At 50.4% G+C, this 14182-nt stretch overlaps 6 protein-coding genes across 6 annotated transcripts; 2 read left to right on the top strand and 4 right to left on the bottom strand.

Moving 5' to 3' along the window:
* Window positions 1–785: 785 nt before the first annotated feature.
* On the bottom strand, window positions 786–2279 carry CDV56_107310 (aldehyde dehydrogenase; the record flags this gene model as incomplete). Its single annotated transcript, XM_026760929.1, has 1 exon — window positions 786–2279. The coding sequence occupies one exon, from the start codon at window positions 2277–2279 to the stop codon at window positions 786–788; it is 1494 nt and encodes a 497-aa protein (XP_026617860.1).
* A 1674-nt stretch (window positions 2280–3953) lies between these two features.
* On the top strand, window positions 3954–4824 carry CDV56_107194 (putative isochorismatase family hydrolase; the record flags this gene model as incomplete). The annotated part of the gene is made up of 4 exons (XM_026760813.1): window positions 3954–4043; window positions 4097–4409; window positions 4463–4682; window positions 4734–4824. The coding sequence occupies 4 exons, from the start codon at window positions 3954–3956 to the stop codon at window positions 4822–4824; spliced, it is 714 nt and encodes a 237-aa protein (XP_026617859.1).
* A 1559-nt stretch (window positions 4825–6383) lies between these two features.
* Window positions 6384–7937, top strand: CDV56_107043 (putative FAD binding monooxygenase; the record flags this gene model as incomplete). Its single annotated transcript, XM_026760662.1, has 1 exon — window positions 6384–7937. One exon carries the CDS (start codon window positions 6384–6386, stop codon window positions 7935–7937), a length of 1554 nt encoding a protein of 517 aa, XP_026617858.1.
* A 1834-nt stretch (window positions 7938–9771) lies between these two features.
* CDV56_106926 (uncharacterized protein) lies at window positions 9772–10239 on the bottom strand (the record flags this gene model as incomplete). Its single annotated transcript, XM_026760545.1, has 2 exons — window positions 9772–10128; window positions 10228–10239. The coding sequence occupies 2 exons, from the start codon at window positions 10237–10239 to the stop codon at window positions 9772–9774; spliced, it is 369 nt and encodes a 122-aa protein (XP_026617857.1).
* Window positions 10240–10771: 532 nt separating this feature from the next.
* On the bottom strand, window positions 10772–11689 carry CDV56_106849 (uncharacterized protein; the record flags this gene model as incomplete). Its single annotated transcript, XM_026760468.1, has 1 exon — window positions 10772–11689. One exon carries the CDS (start codon window positions 11687–11689, stop codon window positions 10772–10774), a length of 918 nt encoding a protein of 305 aa, XP_026617856.1.
* A 335-nt stretch (window positions 11690–12024) lies between these two features.
* On the bottom strand, window positions 12025–13645 carry CDV56_106742 (FAD-binding oxidoreductase; the record flags this gene model as incomplete). The annotated part of the gene is made up of 4 exons (XM_026760361.1): window positions 12025–12299; window positions 12349–12557; window positions 12604–13298; window positions 13346–13645. The coding sequence occupies 4 exons, from the start codon at window positions 13643–13645 to the stop codon at window positions 12025–12027; spliced, it is 1479 nt and encodes a 492-aa protein (XP_026617855.1).
* Between the last annotated feature and the right edge of the window lie 537 nt (window positions 13646–14182).

The following is a 14182-nucleotide window of genomic DNA, read 5'->3' as shown; positions in this document are numbered from 1 at the left end:
GCTACCCTTACTCTTGGCCCATATCGATCTCCCAGGGACCGGACACGAGTCCACTGTAGTACATGAAATAGGATGCAATGATCCAATTCATGCGATGTTGGAGTCGCTCTCATCACCAAGGAAAGTATTCTTGTATTACGCCTTATAAACACCATTCCACGCATGATGTTAGCATACTGGATCCTTTCGAAGAACAAGACCTACCCAAAAGCGTTCGTATATCCGAATGTGTTGAACATGACACACCAACGAGCTAGCACTGTCATCCAAGCCGTGAACCCTCCTTTGGGGAACGTTGGCTTCGGAGGCTCCTATGTCGTTGCTCATATTGTCTTCGAGGACGAATCTTTGGACTTGTAAGGTCAGGAGATGTAGGAGATGAAGTCCAAGGGAGCGACTCAAGCCCCAGCCTAATTGGGAGCACGAAGGATAGCATCTTGTACGCATATAAATGCACCCTCTGTTTGATTGCATCCGGTGCTATTTCTTGTTGATTTACTGAAAGAGAGAAAGCCATCTACTTAAATCCGCCGTCTGCTCGGAGATCCAGAGCGACGGCCATCGACAGGGTACTTGCCGTATTGGGTAATGTACGACTCTCCGAGACACGGGCCGAATGAGACATCTACTCTCAGTCGCAAACGGTTTACTGTAGCTCTGACACTTCAGATGTGGATGTTCACTACTTTTGAATCATGGCAATACTTACATTACTCAGCTATGTTGGATTGACTCAGTACAATAGTTTATAACCACAGTGACATTCCCAGAACCCCTGGTAGAAACTAGCCATACCGCGCGTTTGCAGGCTCGTCATCAAACCAGACAGGCTGCACCCCATAGTTGATCACTGTACTCTTGACCTTGGTGTAGCTCTCATAAGCCTCGATGCCATTCTCCTTCCCCATGCCACTTTCTCTAAACCCACCCCAAGGTGAAGATGGATCATTCAGGTGGTGTCCGTTTACCCAAACAATGCCCGCTTCAATCTTTGCTGCAACACGATGAGCCTGGTTGAAATCGTTGGTCCAGACCGACGCCCCCAGGGCAAATGACGTGCTATTGGCGATGCGAATGATCTCCTCCTCGGATTCGCATCTTACAAGCGCAATAACCGGCCCGAAGACCTCATTACAAGCGAGATCCGAATCAGCATGTGTCTCGATGATGGTCGGCTCAAAGAAGAAGCCTTTGCCATCTGTGTTTGTTGTCGGGTTACCTCCGCAGAGTAGACGGCCTCCATCCTGTAGTGCCCTCGCCACAAAAGCAGAGCATCTCTCCACAGCTGCGCGAGAGATGACAGATCCAATCTGCGTGCGCTCGTCCGTCGGGTCTCCTACCCGCAAGGCTCTCACCCTTTTCTCCAACCGCTCTTTGAATCGATCATAAAGATCAGCATGCACGAGGAGTCTACTCCCAGTCACACACGTCTGTCCACTGGCAATGAAACTGGCAAACAGCGCCGCCTTAACCGCCAATTCCACATCCAGGCTAGGAAACAAACACACCGGCGCTTTTCCCCCCAGCTCCGCCGTGATGGGGATCATATTCGCCGCCGCAGCAGGCGCAATCGCCTTGTACGTCGCCAGTCCACCCGTCAAATCGATCTTTGCAAGCCGCGGACTCTCACACAGGAACTTGCCCGTCTCATAGCCATACCCGCTGACGATCTGCAACACGCCATCAGGCAAGCCCGCCTCCTTGAACAATGCCCCAAGCCTCAGCACCGATAGCGGCGCGAGCTCCGACGCCTTGACAATAACCACGTTTCCGCCCGCGAGTGCAGCTGCTAACTTCTTTGTCGCGATGAGAAGAGGGTGGTTGTACGGGGTTATCTGCGCCACTACGCCCAGCGGTAGCCGGGTGAGGGTGTTCACGACGGGACCCTTGAAGGGCGTCACGCGGCCTTCATGGACGCGCGCCAGCGAGGCGAAGTACTCCAGCCATTCCGGTACGCGGGCTAGCTGGGCGCGCATCTCGCGAATTGGTCGGCCTGTCTGTCTGGTTTCGAGTTCGACAATTTCGGGGATGCGGGCGCGGAGAAGGGTAGCTGCTTTCGAGAGGACGGTGAAGCGGTCGGAGGCATCAGCGCGGGACCAGGGGCCGTTGTGGAATGTTTCCCATGATGTTGCGATGATGGCTTGGACGGTTGCTTGCGGTGTTGCGTCGATGGTGGCGATGGGGGTTTCGGTTGCGGGGTTGAGCACGGTGATGTGCTTGGTGGTTGGGGGCGTATGGGCGCCGTTGACCCAGTTTGATACATGCGGTATATCAGACATTCTGGTAGTTTCCTGGATTTTCTGTTCACAGCGAAAGGCTTTGTTTTTTTGGTGGTGCTGCTGACGCAACATGTCTAGTTATAAGGCTTACCCCGCATGATAACAGTGCCATGTGGCTATCGCATCATATCTGATAGCATAACAACTGTAGATAAGCATATCTTGCTATCTATCTCGTCTTAGTGTTTGGTCCTTGATCATAAAATCACACCTCGATCATTCTTCTGATGCTGATGTCTCTACTAGACTGACGTCCTCGTTGGTACTGAAGACTTGCCATAGAGTTGATCTCAACTATATATATTGTAAGCCAGAGTCTAGAGATCGTAGCTCATCATCCAGAGATGAGCACACAATCCAAACTTCATCATTTATTCCCTGGAATTTGAACATCAGGGTTAGATCACAATACACATTGTGAGCAGTATAGCGCCTGTCTCTATGCCATCCTTTTGTTATATGGTAAGCTCAATTCTCTAAGCATGATCCTGGTGCGGGATAAACAATGGCCTGGGAGTCTGAGCAAGCCGTCCGTCTCCATTTAGCTTTCCTTAATTTGGGGTAGTCACGGTAGAGTTACAATGCAGGTAGGCAAATCCACTTGGTCATCAGAGGAAGAGTAGCATAAAAGTCCACACATGTATCGGAGCATTGGAAGAAATTGTCAATTTTGTTATGCATAGAGTTCCAGTCTTCCGGAGTCTGGACTCTTAAAAGGTTCGGCCCGGACTGACAGCAATCCCACATATGATTGGTCAAACAGTGGGACTTTTAAATGCCATCCAATTACTTAATGCTTACGGATGGCTTTGACAGGTTTACGAATGGAGAGAAGTAGCTTTAGTACCCTTACTCAGTCTTACGAATGATTTTGTCACCAACATAAACTGTTGAGATCCTCATTTCCAGGAAGATTCAGATTTGATGAAAGAAAAAGTGGCTGACATACACTCAAATGGCTTTCCCGGTAGATGAATACTACGCAGGAATATGTCCATTACATATGTTTATGTAGTTGAATCTAATGCTTGGAGGAATCTCCGTTGAATACTTGCTACTGTCTATACTTGTTCAGTTGAGCAGCTAAGAGAAGTAAAAGAGACATTCCCATATGCTCGTCCCTGCATTGTGAAAGCCCCGAACCCATGACCTGCATTACAGAGTGAATCCCATTCCTAGCGGCAATCACTATGGATCCCTGCCGTCTTAGCACATCATTATCATGACCTGAGTCAGGATTCTCACTCCGCATTCGAATCCCATCAAATGCAACCTCGATCGCTTTGCCTTCTCTGAAGAAGTTTATGTGAGATTATTCTGAGACATGGAGAGCTGTGCTGAGCTTGCAAAGTATGTTCTTTCCTGTTCATTGGTCATCGACTACGCATCGTTGCGACCATTTCTGCAGACCCCTGCAGGCTAAAGCTGAATACTTCGAATGCGAATGGGTACTCCAGAATCCGCGTGGACTTTAGCAAACAATGTGTCATGCTTATCAACCCGACGGGAAGGTATCGGAGATGGACCTCATGTCGAAATTGAAAGCTGATCAACAAAAATCGAGTGTATAAAGGAACCTGCTTCCGGCTTCAGTTCCTGGCTTTCCAGACCACAGAGCAAACAGTCAACAGAAGACTCCTTCATCTCATCTCAACTCACCAACAAACCGATAAGATGCTTTTTATCAGAGCCCTTCAGACTGTTGCTCTCCTGGCGGCCTCCGTGACCGCCAAGGGCTGGAACAGACTGGACAAGGAGAACGCGGTATTATCCATTTGTTCCTGTCCCAGGTTGTTCAGTGCTAATTCCTCCCCCAGGCTGTTCTCGTCATCGACTACCAGGTCGGTCTCGCTCAGCTGGTCCGCGACTACAGCACCAATGACTTCCGCAACAACATGCTTGCGCACGCCGCCTTGGGCCCTTTGTTCGACCTGCCCGTCGTCATGACCACTTCCTCCGACACGGGCCCCAACGGACTGATGATCAAGGAGATCGTCGACTTGAACCCCAACGTGACCATTGTCCATCGCCAGGGAGAGGTGAATGCCTGGGACAACGCCGAGTTCCGCGCGGCCGTCAAGGCCACCGGCAAGAAGCAGTTGATCATCGGCGGCATTGTCACCGAAGTTTGTAAGTTTCCACTTCCCTCGAACACCGTTTCAGAGACGAGACTGACGAGATAGGCACCGCCTTCTTGGCTCTCTCGCTCATCGACGAGGGATACGAGGTCTTTGCCAACACCGAGGCCAGCGGTACCTTTGACAACAAGCTGGCGGCCGATGCCAACCGTCGCATGGAGAAGGCCGGCGTCACCCTCATGGGCACATTTGGCGTCGTCACCGACCTGATGCGCGATTGGAGGAACACCCCCGGTCTGGACCAGGTTCTGCCCTACCTGGACAAGTAAGTTGACACCATTTAGCCTTTCTCAATGATGATTCTAACTGTGCCTAGGTACCAATACGCTTATGGATTGGTTGCTCGTCACCATGCTGGTGCCATTGAGAACGGCACTCTGGCTAGCATTGAGAGCACACTCATCTAAGCATCATGGATGCACAACTAACGCAACTCTTTGGTAACCATGGGTACTCGGATAGAAAAGCGATTAGAGGCGGGTTCTACGTCCTTGTGGGGAGTTGTCGAAGCATAATTTTCCAACTATTGCCAATCCTTCTACTAGATTGCTTATAAGCCGTTTCGATGTTCCAAGTTAATCCTGTGTCCTTTCGTTGAAATTTAGATTGTTTTCTCAGAATTTGAAAGAGTAAAGAAATCAAATACTAACTCTACGATGACAACCAGAACGGGTAGAATGTAGTGGATTTCGCAAATATAACAAGAAATGGTTAGCCCTATTACGTTAGATGATCAACGACTGACTGACTTCAGCCATTTTTTTCAAAAGAACGTGATAGCATAGATCTCATGCATTGTCTCACACAGAGTCTCTTTGAGGACGGCGTCAAACCGGACCTTATTATGTTCACAACCTACCATGGAAGAGCGATGGTTCTACAAGGATTGGTAAGTAATGTCTTCAGTTGAAAGCACAGGCCTAATGGGAGTAGACAAAACGCTCAAGATTCCGGAAACAGCCTTCCTAGACTTCGATTCCGGAGGTTCAAGGCGTAGCTCAGCCGACAATTGAAGGTGCCATCGACGTCGCCAAAAAGTCTGCCGCTGATATTGATGAAACACAAGTCTTCGTGACCGGAAGTTTGTATCTTGTTTGCGGAACGCTCAATTTCTCACGCCCATATTTCAGTCACCTCGTCTTCGCCGAACATGTTCATGGATCATCAGTGATCTCAATCCTCATCTCCCTGCTTGACTGCCGCCAGTTCGTAAAGGCTAGACTGTGATATTGAGCAGATCGCAAGACATTCAGGACACCGGAACCTTCCAGGGCTCATGGTATCTTTCCCAGCATCAACGCTCCTGAAAATTTGATTTCGTCCACTACGTACTCTTCCTGATATGTCACTTGCCTTGGGTTTCCGGAATCTAAGGTCTTTAGGTCATGAATTGGTTCTGCCTACTGTGTTAGAACTGATCACATATTCACTTCCCGCGCGAGTCAATAAGAGCCTGTCCTTCTCTAAAATTACGCGCGAGCCCACACGAGTCTATAGTCTGCTTGAGCCAGAGGTATTCTCTCGAACTGGACTTCTTCACTTGCTAGGATTGAGCAATTTCGACCACTTGGTTTTTATGCATCAGGCTTGGCATGCGCCCGGCATCTTCCGGGTATAACTACTCGGAAACATCCACAATGTGCGCTGTACCCACATTTTGATGCTCGGCGAGCGACATCATCATGCATGAAGCTTTGGCAATGGATCTTACTGGTATCGTTCATGAGTCACTCAAATTCTTTCAGCCTCGTGATGTGCTCACGGGCTGTGTATATCTTCGGCATCGGCAACACAGCCCGAATAAACCCGAGTGTCAGGACGTCTAGTGCTTACAACCAGCGCAATTATAGCAACACACAAAATCAGCTCATTCATATAAGAGCACGGTACACCATATGCTTGTCCGTCATAGCACGAGCAATAGAGACATTTCATCATCACAACCGTCGATAATTTCTTCTGTACTATGATTCCCCGTACCGAAGTTCTGATTATCGGGGCAGGTCCCACTGGCCTCGTCCTCGCCCTATGGCTCACCCGCCAGAATATCAAGGTGCGCATCATCGACAGACAAGAAGCCAAGCCGTCCACTTCTCGCGCTTTGGTGATCCACGCTCGCACACTCGAGCTATACCGTCAGTTAGGCCTCGCTGACGACGTGGTCGCCAACGGACACAAAATCGAAGCTACCAATATCTGGGCCGAAGGTGCCCACCGGGCCCATATTCCCATTGGTAATGTCGGGAAGGGATTGACTCCATACCCGTTCATTCATATTTATCCTCAAGATTTCCACGAGAGATTACTGGAAGACCGCTTGAATGCGATGGGGGTCACAGTGCAACGGAACTGGGAATTGGTCGACTTTGCCGAGCATGACGAGTACATCGCGGCTCAACTGAAACATACAGCCGAGCAGCCGAATCCAACGAAAGGCGAGAAAGCAGAATTCTGCGAAGCAACCTACATCGTAGGCTGTGACGGCGCCCACTCCGCCGTCCGTCACGCCTGCAACATCGACTTCGAAGGCGCAACGTATCCCCAGCTCTTCTACGTGACGGATATCGAGGGCAGCGGGCCGACGCTCAACGGCGAGGCACACGTCACTCTCAACGGACCCGAGTTCATGTTATCTCTCGCATACGACCAAGGCCGAAAGGCCCGTCTCTCGGGCGCCGTGGACGAAGCACGCGTAACCAAAGACCTCGCCGAACTCACCCTCGACGACGTCGCACCAGCCACGATCAAGAACATGGGCCTGCAGATCGACAAAGTCAACTGGTTCACCACCTACCGCGTGCACCATCGCGTCGCAGCGAGCTTTCGCAAGGGCCGTGCGTTCCTCGTAGGTGATGCAGCGCATATCCATAGTCCTGTCGGCGGACAGGGCATGAACACGGGCATCGGTGACGCAATCAATCTCGCCTGGAAGATCGCAGCGGTGGTGCATGGAAAAGCTGATGCGTCACTGCTGGACAGCTATGATCCTGAGCGCCGTGCGTTTGCGAGTATCCTCGTTAATACTACCGACCGGACCTTCACCAATCTCGTTGCCAAGGGTTACGTGGCGAATTTCATCCGAACCTGGGTCGTCCCGACCGTCATGCCGATCTTGACCCGGTTCGACGGGTTCAGACACCGTGTGTTTCAAGGCGTGTCGCAAATTATGCTGAATTATCGCGACAGCGCTTTGTCCGCGGGTGCTGCGGGTTATGTACAGGGCGGCGATCGGATCCCGTGGGCGCCTGTGGGGGACGTCGATAACTTCGAAAGTCTAAGGGAAATCACATGGCAGGTTCATGTATATGGGAATACGAAGCTGGAGTTGGAGGATTGGTGTCGCGCAAAGCGTGTGCCTCTGCGAAACTTCGCCTGGGACGAGAAGTACCAAGCGGTTGGATTTGGGAGAGACGCAGCGTACCTGATTAGACCAGATACGTACGTGGCCGTTGCAGAACCGTCAGGTCTTCCAGAGCGGTTTGAGCAGTACTTGGAGGAGAACAAAATCCGTCTGGTCTGAATGATGACTGTCGTCAGGTTCATGTACTATATCCGGACAGCGCGGCGTTGGGTTGACTTTGCATCTCCTCTTACAATCTCCGGTTATCTTTTCCTGTTAGTTGAAAATCATACATGCCTACTCTCTTTGTTTTTTCGTCTTTGGTCTTTTTCATCCACAGCTATATTCCCCTTGCTCAGTCACTGTTCGCTACTCCATTCAATCCGCCCACCCTGGCTCAACCCTCTCGGAAGGATACCCTATGCCACTCGTCATACTGATACAGCTGTCTCCAAACCAACATGGGGGATAGACCCAAGGTCGAACATTAGGACGTTTGGCCTCTAGTAAGTCTCGGAGTGTTCGAAAAACAGCGGGGGAATGCCAGGCGCAGCTAATTATTGATTAACCATAGTAGTGCGTCCAGTACCTAGTAGCTGCGTGATTGGGCTAAGAAGGTATACGGCAAAACAGTAACCCGACCACGAGCTTTGAGGCGACTATCCTCAATATCATTTTTCGAAGACTCGGTCTAAACAGCTTGTCTTCTGCTTGTTTTCCGCCCTCAGCCTGGGCGGCCCTTTCGCACTGGTTCAGGATCATATAGATACGAGAACGCTTCAGAGACAACTAATGCCTATTTTAACCATAGGTTGAGGGAAAGTGAATGCTACCTGCAGTCTCTCTGGTCATTGATGAAACGCTGACTGGGGTGAAACTTGCTGCGGGCTCTTCGTCGACGAAGAACTATCCTTTGATATGAGGTATTGACACTGATATGACAACTTCCCACATCTGATCCCTTGATTATGGTACCGCTAGAAGAGTTGGCAACACCACCGAATAGCTCCTCATTAGGCAGAAGGTCGTTGTTGGGACGGGCAATAAACACAGCTCACCATTGGATGGTCCTTGAAAGGCCGGCCTAGAGATTTTGATGCTGGTCAAATCAGACCAAACTCAGTCTATGGCTCATTGCCAGGGATTCATCTCAGCAAAGGTTAGTCGGTACTGGGTTCTTGCGGCGCAGCCATGGTGCATATCTAGTTTCACAGGGTAAGACATCGCCTAGCGGAATTAAGCTAGCATTAAGTGAGTGTGTCCTCCAACTGGACTTGAGCATGTCGGTCGTCTCAGTGTCTTCTCAGGGTTTCAAATATCCCTCATCACAAAGAGACTAATTTTACAGGTAATGTGCATTTACTAGAATGCCCATAGCTTCTAATAGGCATGTTTAATCAGTCATGTGTAGCGTTACATCAGGCCACTTAAGGCTGACTGAGTTCACAAGTAAACCAACCAGATTATGGTCCTCTGTTCCCATTGAGCAACGTTTCTGGTCAAGTTATTGTTTAGTTAACAGGCACTGAGGCACCAAGTTCCTGGTACATACAGTGGCAACTTGGATTCTTGGTCTCTGCCTAGCTGCCTAGCGGTTTAGTACGTGAACAGGCCCTATGTATCCATAATTGGTTCTAGTTCTACAGTGGCTATATCTAGTCATGCCGTATCTTAGGTATTTTTCCAAGCAATGTGAATAAATTTGTACTTGGTCGTAACATAATGATTGGGATACATCTAAATATGAGGTTTAGCCCAATGCCAGGCGACGGCGGTCGAGTATGCGAATGGCGAACCACTTGTTCGTGGGTTTTACAAGGAGTACCTAGATTGTAACACTTTAAGAAGCTTGGTAGTTTAATAATATTTCTTGAAGCTCTAAATATGAATGTGATTCTTCCAGCTTGCCCCAGAATAACTACGGTTCAATACTCACTGTACGTTCGACTTGAGCTCCTGTCTGAATGACGCCTGCTATAGCAAATCCTCCATTCAATCGCTTCCTCCCGTCCCTTCATAGTTCGTACTCCTTCCTCTTCGCCTGCAGGTAGGCCGCCTGACTCTGCTTCACCAACTTCCGCCTCTCCGCAGCCTCCTTCTCGTCCGGTTTCGTCGGCAGAATTCCCGGCGCTGGATGAAATAATGCTTCGTGGCTTGTCACCTTTGTGCCATCCACGTCACGAAAGTCCACTTTTTGAACCTCCTCGGGCATAAAATCCAAAATATTCTTGATCTGTTCGGGGTTGAGGCCGCGCGCGTCGAGGACCTTGTAGTCGCCTGAGATGGTACGCAATACACCATCCTTGCCGAGGTGGGTGAATCCCCTGCCAGAGGAATCACGCTTCATGTGTTTCACAAAGTCGGGAAGAATCTGGGAGACATCGTGTTAGCTCTGTGTACTGGAGACTGCCCTGGGTTTCGAAGGTGGCCGAGAGCTGCCTGCCTGCATCTCTCTCGGACTATTGCTTACCTTGCAGCTCATTTTGGAGTGGTATCAGTAGGTTTTGTTGAACGGTGTATCTCAATGAACATCAATGTCATATATATTTCTCAATGGCCTTGCCGAGTGAGGGGTGACGGCTGAGGTCTACTTCTTAAGGCTAATTGGATTGGGTTCGGATTTTCGGCCCAAACAAACTTGGTCTCACCAACGGCGCTGCATGCATAGACTAACCTCCTAGTTATTGTCTAGGTAGATAAGCACTAAGGCTGCCTGCTATATACTCTATTATAACACTCTTCCCAGGATTAAGCACAGCGTCGTGTGTCATCACTGGCCTGTATCCCTGGGGGTTGCAATGGGCTCTGGCTAGCCTAGCGCTAAGCCCCGGCGTCCCCGCAGTTGGCTTGTGGCGGAGCTGGCCCATTCCCGGTCGATCGATTGCATGCTGATAACTGACTCGAAGGGGCTGGAATTCTCGGTTCAGAACTATTGACAGGCACTATGCGCATAGACTATTTGTGAAGCAGACGTCGATGAAAGACAGATAGAACGACAGGACATACTTATACATCTACAGAAACGCAAACATCTTGATCTCAATGCTCTGACGAGGCTCATAATCCGTCATGGAAGGATGCTCGAACGCGCTATGCGCCACGGTACATCCTCCCCCCTCCGACTGGCCGCTATCAAACTGCTTGAACACCAGCGGCTCATCACGCTGCTGTTTGCTGAGATAGTACCACCGATGATCTTGGCTGTATTGCACCTTGCTGAGCTCATTCCAGCCCTGCGGGAAGATCACTCGATAGGGCACGATATCCTGCTGCGGGCGGGTGGACCGCCAATCACAGACCGCGAGAGGATCTCGATGAACAGTCTTCAGTGGCCGCCAGACGTTGATGATCATGGCTCGGCTCTTTAACAGCCGCTTGAGGCGCTCCGGGTCGTGGATCTCTGTTTCGAGATGGCGCAGCGCACCTGCAACGGTGAAGTCCGTGTGGACGCTGTGCGCTGGGGCGCGGTTGTCGGCTAGTTTTGCTTCGTCGGAGGAGAAGCATCGGATGCGGTGGGTGAAGGTCATTGTTTCTTTGGCGCCGGTTCTGTTGTCCGTTCGTGTTAGGAGACTGGCGTTGTTGGGAGGAATGAGTACGCACAGTTTGCGGACGAGCTCCTCCGACTTTGGGATCAGGGCGTCGATGACCTTCTGCTCGTCGGTCCAGTCATCGAGCTCGGGGATCTCGTCGTGAAGGTACTGGAATCCATGTGTTTCTAGGTTGTACTGTTCCTCGGTTCCCCGGATGTCGTGAATCAGGACGGAATGTTTCTCTTGTTGCTTTTCCACCTCTGCGAATTTCCGTTTCCCATCGGGCTTGGTGAAATCAACAATGATCGGGTCGTTGGATGTGCCACCCCAGTAGTTGAGATCCGTCTGTATGTCTTGCTTCGCGGAGGGAGAAATGTCAATTGGAGTTGTATCTGCGAACATTGTGTATAGTATAGGCACGACGAGAATGAAGCTTGGATGATGAATGAACAGGTGTATAGATTTCTTTGTCAACCGACAGAGAGATGTTTTTATAACGTTCAAGCAGCATATTTAACATCTTGACTATAGCTCCAGCATACTCCAGCTAAATTAAGCAGAAGGATTGATCGACACGCGAACCCGAACACGAACCCGAACCCGAGTGTCGATCATCCCAAGACAATCGCCATATTGGAAATGTTTCCGAATACAAACAACCCAAAAATGAAGCCAGTACGATCCGCTTGAAGCAGCAAATCCATCCTACAAACTGCCACAATCCGACAGAACATTGACTAGTCAAATCCAAGCTTGAAACCACCCCAGTTCAGCCTTGAGAAGGTCCGGAGAGGATCATAGGCAGCCCGAACCGCCTTCATCCGCTGCACATTGGCTGCAGGAAATCCAGCAAACGGATCCTGCCACTCACCCGCATCGCCCATGTAGACAAATTCGGAGCTGATCCCTTTCTTCTTGTTTATGGCGTGCAGATACTCCGTGAGTCGACGTGACCAGGTTTGCACGCGGATGTCGTCAGACGCGAGATCCCAGCCTGTGCTAAATTGCCACCCTACAACAGATATTAGTCGATTACCATAGCATAGGAACAGCGACCATACATATCATGGGCTGTTCGTCCAGACCCCACACATTCCCAATTCCGTTGGTCTTGCCTACTCGCGCTGCGCCTGCTGGAGAGAGGTTCATAACGAAGGTCGGGTAGAGGCCTTGCACGTCGGCTATCTCATCGACCGCTTTCTTCCAGGCTTGATACATGGAGTAGAGGGTCTCGGGGTCGGGCCGCACGGTGTGATGAGAGAACATGACACTATCGGCGTCAGCATTGAAGATCTAACGAGGAATGCTTCCCTTACCGGAACATCTGATTCGGGGTGATGAGTCCCGAAGCAAACTGTTTCCCAGTCGTCACATTGTGCACCTTCGATGCACCAGGGATGGCAGTGAAATTGGCAAATTGAGAGGGAGGACTGCTAGCGCCTTCCTGTACCCCGATCAGCGAAGCAGAAGACACCTTCGTCGTCGCGTTGTAATTGATCGTGAAGACGCCCCCTGCCGCGATGGGATTCGGCTCATCGAGCTTGACTAGGTCACAGAGCGCAGTGATATAATCATAGATCCCACACTCATTAAAGCTCTGGACCGTGGTGCTGATCTTTGGGATTGCAAACGTCTTCAGCGTAAACTTCGTCACGATCCCGAAATTATTCGCGCCGCCTTTCAGCGCCCAGAATAGATCCGGGTGCGAGGTCGCCGATGCAACGACCTGCGTCCCGTTCCCCAGCACCACCTCGTACCGGACGACATTGTCCATGGCGAATCCGTACTTGTTGATGAAGTAATGCACCCCGCCGATAAGAGTGAGGCCTGGTACGCCGATGGTCTTTAGACGACCGCCGATAGCGATGCGTCCGTAGGGCTCCAGGGCAGAGTAGACGTCGTACCAGGTCATGCCTGGTCCGACGTCGATGGTTTCGTTATGGACGGTGAATTGGTCCATTCCAGACAAGGCGATGAGGGCACCATCGTCGATATTGTTGGCTCCAGGGAACTAACCATGTAAGTGAGGGATTTTTAGTAGAGATACAAGGATCGTACGTTCATGTGTCCACCGCCGCGGATGGCAAAGTGCGCATCACAGCGGGTGAGAATCTTCACGGCGTTCGCAACTTCATCAGCGCTAGTTGGGAGGAAGATGCAGGATGGGTGAAGGTCATCCCGGATATCCCAGTAGCTGGTAGCCTCAGCTGTGTAGTTTGCAGAAGATGGGAAGAGGAGCTTGTGCGGGTAGGAGGACTCAAGCTGTGTACAGGCACATGGGGTTCGCGTCAAGGAGACGTTCCAATTAGCTGTCACCAGAGCAGCCAGAGAAAGACTGAGCAATTGCAGAGGAATCATTCTGATAAAAGATCGCTAGGTTGATTTGTGTTGATGGTTGATCAGCCTCCCGAGAAACAACGCCTTTTATAGAACATTTGTAACGCCGAAGCCGTGCATTGACAGGTATGTCGTGATCATTATACTCTCAGCCATTGAAGCAATGGCTATGAAGATCAGGGAACTCAATTTGTGCCCAGCGTTTTTTCTCATGATAGTGGGTGCCTATACCTCGAATGCCAATTAAGCTTCATCTCGGGTTCGGGTTCGGGTTCGGGTGGTCTCAACGACGATCTTTCTTCAGTGGATCTGCCCCAATTTTGACGAAAGCAGCCACAGAACCTAAAATAACTTTGTTTGTAGCTTTATTCACCCAGCAAGGGTTTCAGGCTGCAGTATTACCGCGGATCCTGTGCCTTGTAGGAGCCACTTTGAATGAGATCGGATCGGGAACAAGGACACCCACTTCTCTCGTTGAATCTGTTCGTGCAATTGACTGCTGTGAGAATAAGGTTGCCTAGAGATTGATATCTGGTAGCCTATCGGAATTAAAGAGTG

Source organism: Aspergillus thermomutatus, assembly GCF_002237265.1.
Source record: "Aspergillus thermomutatus strain HMR AF 39 chromosome Unknown NODE_16, whole genome shotgun sequence".
Lineage (NCBI taxonomy): Eukaryota > Fungi > Ascomycota > Eurotiomycetes > Eurotiales > Aspergillaceae > Aspergillus > Aspergillus thermomutatus.
The sequence above is the reverse complement of the archived record's forward strand: the minus strand, read 5'-3'. Positions and strand labels throughout refer to the sequence as shown.